The following is a 9,189-nucleotide window of genomic DNA, read 5'->3' as shown; positions in this document are numbered from 1 at the left end:
ATGGGTGAAGTGTGGAGCATGGGTCTCAGCCAGGACCCAAAAACCCCTCTGCCCCAGGGTTCCCCATAGTGGAGCACAGTGGCCCCCAAGCCCTTGCCGCTGCCGGGCAGGGCTGTGGGCCAGCACTGGCTCCCATCCCAGTCCTGCTGCCAACCCCAACCTGCCTTGGATGTGGGAGATGGGGTGTTTTTTCCACCAGTGCGTGGGATGCAGGAGGCATTCGCAGTGATGAGTTAACTCCTCTGCTGCGGAGCAGATCCTGACACGCAGGGGCTGCGCTGGCCTGACAGGTTTCAGGAGTTAAAGGATTTTATGCTGGATACTTTGGCAGCGGCTGCAATTCCCCTGCAGGACAGCCAGCACGGAGCAGTGCCGTGATTTCCCCACATCCCAGTAACATATTGCATGCCCGTGACCAATCCTATCGCCTCTCCGTGCCTCATTTCTCCATCAACAAAGAGCACACAGAAATGCTGCCTTGCTTAAAGGAAATTAATAGTTCATTAACGCTTGGCCCTTCTAATATTCAAAGGCCTGCTCTCCGGAGCCCTACACTGTAATATCATCATTACTATGAAGCAATAAGCAACAGTTAGACCAGATGTTTGCACGCTGTTAATGTTTCTTTTCCATGTGGGAAGGGGGGAAAAAGCAACCCCAGCAGGCGGGTGGGAGCGAATGGTTGGCAGTGCTCTCCCCATCCCCGGGGAGCCTCGGCCAGGCGCTTCCTGGGGTGACGCAGGGTTTGGGACACAGCTGCTGCACCAGCTGCTCCCGCCCCGCTCACAAAGGACGGGTTTTGCTCCCCCCTCCAATTCATGCAGGAGATTATTCGGGGAGAGCAGGCTGTGCTCTGCCCCCCTTCTCCGCCAAGCGCTGCAACTTCTCCAAGGCTTTGAGTGCTGGCGGCGCTGAAAAAAGGCAGTTGTGGAGACAAATGAAAGGCAAATGCTGGTGGGAGAAGGGTGGGCAGGAGCTTTTCTTGCATGTATATGAGGGAAAGGAGATGAATCCTTCTCCTGTGCAGCTGCAACCTCCTCATGGACTCACCAGTCTTGCTAAAGAGTGGAGACGTGCTCCTGAGTTTATGTCTGGCGGGTGCTGCATAAAGATAAAGTCCTGTCTGCACGGCCCTGCTCGGTCATGGGGGAAAGTTCATGCTTCAGAAAAATAGAAATAAAAGGATATCAGACACCCCAATTTGTCTTTGCAGCCTTACCTGAGCCAGCCGGTGCAGCAGGAGTTAAATCCGATGGTGTGGGTCAAAGTAGTGCTGGGTATTGCCCCCAAGCTGGTCACACAGGGGCAAACCAATGCCAAAAATGCCCTCTGTGCAGGACCTCTCTACATAAAGGACTCATAACATGCAATAATTAAGCATTATTTCTGATATTTTAGCTTAATAATGATGACAGTAAAAAAGAAAAAGGCAAAAAATGTAGGTTTTTATTATTGTTATAGAAAGCACAGTATTATATGACACAGTTATTCAAAGAGTGACGATACAGAAATTATCTGCAGATGAGTTTGGCAGAAAAACGTGGACTGATGTATCACAGCGACTGCACAGGAAGGCAGTTCAGAGCGGACAGAGCTACTTCATAACCCTCTGCCCCCTCTTCCACACATTTTAAACCCCAAACTCTTGAGATATTCCTACAAACGTTCTCATCAGTGTAATTACAAGTTACCTGAGTTTATGTTCTTTATTTTACGCTGTCAGAAAATCAGAGCCTGGATTACACAGCAATTATGAACGCAAAATAGATACCAAAAGCAGAGGTAAGAACACTTGTATTAGAGAGCATTTAATGTTTCATCGCTGGTCTCATACAGAAATGGGGCAGATGAAACTTCGAAGTAAAGGAAAAAAGTCACCTCCTCCAGCAATGTGGTGTGACCACACAGAGCTCAAGATTAGCACCCCTAAAATATTAACAGCAGCAGCCAGCCCTTACACTGGATAGCATCACGCCTCGTTTTCTCTCCTCCCTTATCTGCTGGATTTCAAAACCAGCAATAGAAAACAGAGCCCGTTCTGCTCAGGTTGGTGTGATCTGGGTCGACAAACACAACAGGACAAATAGGAAACGGCACGGAGCTCGGGGCATCATCCAAAGGTCGCGTCTGAGTGAAAATGAGTTGGAGTGGCAGCAGTTTCACCCGTGTGAGGGCATCTACACAGCGTTCTGGTTACTCCAGAACGGTCCCAAGCGGGTGCAGAGCTCAGCGTGCACAGGGACACCTGGATTTGGTGAGAGAGACCATCCCTGCACTTCGACTCCCACCCAGCTCTGCTTAAAGCAGAGCTTGAATTGCTCTACCAGGGTGAGAAAGCCTCACAGCACCGATCTCAAAGCTCTTCTGCAGCCTCTCCCTGGACCCAGCTGTGCGGAGCAGGGGTGGCCATCGCCCAGACACACAGGTGGTGACAGGGACAGGGCACGCTGCTCACGCAGGTTCACACCTTACAGCAGCCACAGCCCCCGTAAGCGCTTCTCTGCGGCGCTAATTGGACAAGCACAAGGTTTTTGTTTCCTGGCGGAAATATCCTCCCCTTCGCCGCAAGGATCAAACGCAGCACGGACAAACCCTCAGCTGAACCAAATGTCACGCACCCATTTCATTTTCACCTTTGTTCAATAATGTAATCGTCCCGGAAACGGTTCCTCAGCGATCCCCAGAGCCAGCAGCGGCACACAGGCACAGTGGGTATGCCAGGGCAGCGTGCGGTGGCAATAAATCACCCGGAGCTTGCTTTGTTCCTTCATAAAATAAATGATTCATAGCTCAGGATAGTCAGCCTGCTATTCAAGGCTCGCTGAAAACTTTTGATCAGTTTGATTCATTGACCTTTAAAACTGCCTCTAAGAGAGGCTTAAAATCGGATGGAGAAGCGTCGTTTTTAAAGGAACGCTTTGATTTGATCCAGAAATCCTAATTTTTGACAAACTCAGCTGAGCATCGAGACACTCCGCTCCTCTTTAGAGGCGCTCAGCATCTCACAGTCAGGTGCTGAGGAAGAAATAACCCAGGAAAAGAAAGTTGAACGTGGGTTTGCCTCCATCATCTTAAAATTCAAAACCGATCAGTGCTAGGGGGGAGAAAATGGCATTTCTTTGTGACTCTTCAGCGTTTGGCCGACTTGCAGGTGGCTTCCCAACTGCCTCTTTCTTTCTTTCGATTTTAATGCTAATAAAAAAGGAACACAAACAGGGGACTCGATTCCCCACACAATGAACTGGGGGAGGGCAGGGAGCGTAACTTCTGTATCCGAAAAGTCTGACTCAGACAAATTACTTCTAGTTCGCTTCCTTACTACACGCCCGCATTGTTCCAACACCTCGGTGCCATAAGGGGTTCACCCCCAGCTATCTGGTCACAGCGGCAGCAATGCGGCCTCGGCGCTGTTAAATTACTGCCCCAATTACTTCCCTGGGGAAAAGAAGTGACTTGCAGCTTAACGTCCTGCCCTGGCGCAGCGGGAAAACCAACGGTCCGAAAACACCCGGCTGAGGATGCTGCTGGACGGGACCCGCCGCCGGGATGAGCTGCAGTTTTGTCTTCCAGGGCTGGCAGCTGGTTCCTGGGTCAGAAGTGCAGATGGTTACAGGCTCAGGCACAATTTGCTTTGCAAGTGGCAATGGATTCCCAAGAGAAAAAGGGAGTTTTGAAGCCGGGTTGATGCTGGAAACTTGCTATTGGCTTGGGTTTGTTACGTCGAGGGGACAGAGGTGGCATAAAAAGGACAGGATGGGCCACTTGGCCTTCACGTGGCCAGAGCAGCGCTTCACAAGCAGCCCTGTGGTTGCAGAACTATTCACAGAGGAAAACTGTTTCACCCCTAGGGGAATCACAGCCCTTTCTCAGAGAAAGGAATGCCAGCAATAAACGAAAAAGGTTAAAAACTTTAATAGATGCGTGGCTCGCGTAAGCGGCCTGCACCATCTTTTGCTACAATCATTATACACGGTCAAGGATTTGCAAGTTTAATGGTTTCAGGGAGAAATCCTCAAGCCACGGCTGTCAGATTCTGGAAGGGTTTTCTGAAATCCCATCAAAGCTTGTAGGAACCCAGCAATACCAGCAGAATATTAACGTTCTTTCGACGTAAAAAGAGCGCTGCACTCGCGCTGCTGCAGATACCCAATGGTGGTGCAGATAAAGACACAACGTTTACAGAGAAATCAGACCTCACCTGTAGCTTCAGTATTATTTCCTGTACTTGAATCTTTAGGCTTATCTACACCTCCCAAAATAGTTAACTCCAAAGAAATAAAACCAATGCAGTGAATTAGTGAGATTCAGCATTAGATGCAGTTCAAGAGCCAGAAGACTCAATTCCTGCTTAACCTTGGACATTCAGGACATGATTCAATCCCAAACATCACAGCACAAGACTATGGGGAGGGGAACATTCACAGAATCACAGAATCGCTCGGTTGGAAAAGCCCTCTGAGCTCATCACGTCCAACCGTTCCTGTCTACCCCCTAAACCATATCCCTAAGTACCTCATCTACCCGCTCTTTAAACACATCCAGGGATGGGGACTCCACCACCTCCCTGGGCAGCCTGTTCCAGCTTCTGACGACCCTCTCAGGAAAGAACTTCCTCCTTATCTCTAACCTGAACCTCCCTTGGCACAGCTTGGTGCCGTTTCCCCTTGTTCTATCCCCCATCACCTGGGAGAAGAGACCAGCACCCACCTCTCCACAACCTCCCTTGAGGCAGTTGTAGGTGGTGATGAGGTCTCCCCTCAGCCTTCTCTTCTCCAGGCTAAACAAGCCCAGTTCCCTCAGCCGCTCCTCATCAGGCTTGTTCTCCAGAGCCCTCCCCATCCTTGTGGCTCTTCTCTGAACACGCTCCACAATCTCAACATCCTTCTTATGGTGAGGGGCCCAGAACTGAACACAGCACTCGAGGTGCGGCCTCACCAGTGCCAAGTACAGGGGCAAGTACATTCAATTCTTCCTCTTGCTGACACAGCGAGTGGAAAAATAAAGAGCAAAGCAGCACTCAGAAGATGCATAACGTAGGAGGGCAAGGAAAAATGACTTAAGAAATTGAGATTTTTTTTCTATTCAGAAGCTACTTGAACTTAAAATGTACTGTTTTGGTCGTGCCATTAAATGTGACAAACTGCTAGAGCCTGAAGCGTAAAGAGACTGCAAAAGATGATGAAGAACAGCACCAATGGGCTCACAACATGACAAGGTCAGGTCAGGATGGAAAAGTGCATGGGTACGGAAGAACTGACCTGTTTAAAATGAGCAGAAATGAGCGAAAGATGAACAAATAAAACAGTCCTGACGGAGACAGGCATTGGCACAGGCTGCTCAATGACTCTTGTGGTATCACCACATAAAACCAGCGTGTCAGGAATTACTTTAATGTACATCCTTACGTGACCAGTATAGCGTCACACAGCAGTGTAAGTGCCCTGTACTGTTAACAGTTTGATTTGATTCATTTTAAAGCAGCTTGTTTTAAAACCCACGTGCTTATCTTCCACCAAATAAAGCGCTTGTTAAGTGTCGCTTGCTTTTACACACAAAGTATCCAGTGCGATGTCTGAGGGCGTGCAATGTGCCCCGACCTGCAAATAAACGAGTCCCAGTTGCGTAACTGGTAACTGGTTTTAGTATTCGGTTCAAGCAGCTTTGAAAAACTTGACAAATAAGTTTCAAATCGTTACAGGGTATTAATAAGTGCGCTCTGCAGAGGGAATTCCCAGATTCAGCCCAAGTGCATGAAAGAAACCGAGCAGAAAGAGTCTTCCTGAGCCTGATTTACCAGGCTTGAACCAGACAACATTAATAGATTTATTCTCAAACATCTTACTGTCTTCCCTAAGGGAAAACTGCAGAGAAACTCTCGTAAGGAGCACACAACTGTCCTTGTCATAATCTAAACAAGATTTCCAGCCAGCCACAGAAATCAAGAAATGCTGTCCCTGCTGTCAGACCCGAGCAGGTTCCCCTGCTCCCACCACTGCGGTGAGCACAGCAGCACAGAGCAACGCTTCTGTCTTGTGAACATTCAGACAACCCCTAGAACGTTTTTCATGATTAGACACACTCCCCACTTACTGTCAGGCTGTCATTTTACAAGTATATTGAGTTTCTTTAAAAATTAACACTTTTTGAAAGTAAGGGCTCTTTTAAAAAAAAAAGACTTATTTGAACTCAAGATTCCCAAGGTATTTTACCCTCAGTGAGGACTGCAACAAGTTTCTGTAGGGTATTGACTTGCTCGAAACAGAGCCAGGAGAAGACTAAACAAAACATTTTGGCCAGGACCCAAGAAGCAACCGTGCTTGACAGGTGTTAATTTTTCAAAATCACCACTCGAGCAACAGAATAACCTTTCCCCATAGCTGCTGGAAGGTACCATCCCATTCAAAGGTGCTTTACAACGAACCACCTACTTGCTGTCTGTCCTTTTGTTATAAATGAGGAAGTCAGAAATGTCGTGCCATTCGTTGCTGTCGTCATACAGGTAGGTCATGGAGGACTGCAGGGAAGGCTGCAGGGTTTGCCGGTGGTATTCGAAGAGCCAGAGAACCGTGCCCCATATCAGAGCAGCGACGAGCGGAAAGGGATCCTGCTTTGGCTGTGGGATGTAGCCCTTTTCCACGGCCAGCCGAGACAAACCAAACAGGATCCGAGACAGCAGGTACATAATGATCTGCATGAGGAGAAAACCTCAGGTAAATAACCTGACCAGGTATACTAGCAAGGATAAGTGATTTAGAAGCAATAAACCAGACAAAAGGCTCTTCTCAGTGACAAACAATGATAAGACAAGGGGTAACGGACACAAACTGGAACACAGGAGGTTCCACTTCAATTGGAGAAGAAACTTCTTCTCAGTGAGGGTGACAGAGCACTGGACCAGGCTGCCCAGAGAGGTTGTGGAGTCTCCTTCTCTGCAGACATTCAAAACCCGCCTGGACGCCTTCCTGTGTAACCTCATCTGGGTGTTCCTGCTCCGGCAGGGGGATTGGACTGGATGAGCTTTTGAGGTCCCTTCCAATCCCTAACGGTCTGGGATTCTGTGAAAAGGAGTGGAAATAATTTGCCCATCTTAACAACTCACAGGTTGTAGGTTCACACATCAAGCAGTCTTTATAACCAGACATGTTTGAGTCTTCCCTATGTCCTCAAAGCCCTACTTGTCTGCTAGTGCTTTAATTTAGTCATCAACGAGATACACTTGATGTAACACATCTTTGCCGTTGCACAACTTTTATCTTTGCTCAGTCAATGCTACCTTAGATGATGCTGCTGACAGAACAGTCACAGAGCAGCCCTGCTCGCCTGCCAAGCAGATACAAACTGGAGACATCCTAAAACCAGACTGAAGGTACGGGCTCACAGGGATTGCACAAGTAAAACGCTTTTGATTAATCTGCATCTGTGTGCTTTACTGACGGGTTACTCTGTGGCTGAGTGGTAACAACCAGACTGCCCCTGAGCAGTGCTTGTCGGTTTAACCGGTTTAGTTAAGCGCAGCTCAGTAGCTGACTGTGCTCCACACTCACGATGTTCAAGCTCCAGGGTTTAGCCCTGCAAATGGGCAAAGTGGGAGCGCAGGCAGGTGGTTACCACAGCTCAGGTAACACAAAGGCTTTGGACTGTGTAAGTGACTGCCCGCCTGCCTTCCTAGGTACACAAGTGCAGCTCTGGAGGTAAACCTGGGCTTTTAGCTCTCAAACTGCACACAGCACTCATGGAGGCACGCAACCACCTCTAGGATTTGAGTGTAGCACAGTCAAAACCAGAACTCGTGCAAAGAAAACATGGTAACAGAATAACTCTACATGGTAAGAAAAGAAACACGCCAGGCTGTACCAACCACTTCCCGGCACAACATCATCCATGGCTCAGGTTTTTTTGTCAAGAAAACTTTCAACAGATGCATTTACCTGGCTGTTGATGGGGTTGTTCTCACCGAACACTAGCCAACCTCCAATGCAGGCTGCAAAGAAAGAATGAAACGGAATTTTTTTCCCCTGTAGTCGGGACTGCAACGCCATGAGCCCCTTGTAGGTGAACACAAAATACGCCAAGTTCCGGGAGTGAGTGTACGTGGCCTGAGCAATCGATTTCAATTTCTCTCTTAAACTGAAGAAAAGAAACAGACAATTAGACAGGCAAAAAGGCAGTACCTCTGCAGTCACTCAGCCCAGACACTATCTTCCTCTGGCCTGCCTGTCTAGGCTGAAAGCTCAGGTACCCCACAGAACATCTGCTTTGCGAGGGAGGGCAAATCCCTTCACCTGAATACAACCAACAGCTGTGGACTGTGCTTTAGTCTACTTCTACAAATAGTCAAGGAGCCTTTTTTTACTTCTCCCCATTATTTTTTGCTTAAGTGCAAACCTCTGGCATAAGCAGGGAAAGCCATAATGTGCACTGCTATAGCTTGGCTTCCTGTATTTGAATGGAGAGCAGAGTGCTGCTGTTTGCATCTGCTAATTTCTCCTCTGCCCACTGGTTCTCATCAACCATCACACAAGTGGTTGACCCCCAGGAGTACGTCCATTTGTGTACGTGCATATGAGTTGTCCTGTGCAGCTGTCAGACAAACAGGCTATGACTACGGCTTATGCATCTTTCTGCTTAAGTCCTCTGGAAACACGAAAAACTGAATGCCTGAATGAAAACTTTCTAAGCAGTGACACAATAATAAGGAGAGTTCGTACCTTCCACTCTTGAACAGGAAAGTCATCACCAGGGCATGCGGGGCACGGATTTTTGCTCCATAGCTGTAAAAGTGAATAGGTATTTCAGACTTTTCATATTATGCTATCAAACGATGGTGTTTCTGTTCTACTGGTAGCCAAAAGATGCTACTTAAGCAACTGTATCTTACTTTTAAGTCAGCCCACTTGCAACAGCACCACACCAAACTTAACAGAACGTGCACCTCAATAAGCCAGGCCCAAAGGGGACCCCAAAACCGGGTAAAACCCTGCCTAACGGCGATGGAGACATAAATGCCTCTCCTGAATTTCTACCATAACAGCCCGGCGTCCTCACAGGACAGAAGGGCACACAACAGCTTTCCCGTGGCAATCAGCACACTTTGCCCCTTTTCCCCCACACCAGGCCCGGCCTCCCCTCCCTTCCTCTCCCCTCAGCCGCGCCCGCTGCACTTACACGGCCCCGTTGCGGAAGCCCTTG

The 9,189-nt window shown here is 48.4% G+C and overlaps 1 protein-coding gene across 1 annotated transcript; it reads right to left on the bottom strand.

The window, feature by feature from the left end:
• Window positions 1–6,186: 6,186 nt before the first annotated feature.
• Window positions 6,187–9,183, bottom strand: PXMP4 (peroxisomal membrane protein 4, 24kDa). Its single transcript, XM_010193524.1, has 4 exons — window positions 9,166–9,183; window positions 8,709–8,771; window positions 7,929–8,127; window positions 6,187–6,688 (listed from the first exon to the last, which is right to left on the bottom strand). Exons 2-4 carry the CDS (start codon window positions 8,732–8,734, stop codon window positions 6,425–6,427), a joined length of 489 nt encoding a protein of 162 aa, XP_010191826.1. The 5' UTR covers window positions 8,735–8,771; window positions 9,166–9,183; the 3' UTR covers window positions 6,187–6,424.
• Between the last annotated feature and the right edge of the window lie 6 nt (window positions 9,184–9,189).

This window comes from Mesitornis unicolor, unplaced genomic scaffold, assembly GCF_000695765.1.
Source record: "Mesitornis unicolor isolate BGI_N332 unplaced genomic scaffold, ASM69576v1 scaffold21371, whole genome shotgun sequence".
Classification (NCBI taxonomy): domain Eukaryota; kingdom Metazoa; phylum Chordata; class Aves; order Mesitornithiformes; family Mesitornithidae; genus Mesitornis; species Mesitornis unicolor.
Note: the sequence above shows the minus strand (reverse complement) of the source record. Positions and strands in the feature narration are given on the sequence as shown.

Bases quoted from the DNA above. Each gene is read 5' to 3' on its own strand.
- PXMP4 (XM_010193524.1), bottom strand. From the start codon at position 8,734: ATGACTTTCCTGTTCAAGAGTGGAAG. The intron at 8,128-8,708 runs GTACGAACTCTC...TCTTTTCTTCAG, and splicing joins TTCCTGTTCAAGAGTGGAAG to TTTAAGAGAGAAATTGAAAT. The intron at 6,689-7,928 runs GTAAATGCATCT...CTCCTCATGCAG, and splicing joins ACAACCCCATCAACAGCCAG to ATCATTATGTACCTGCTGTC.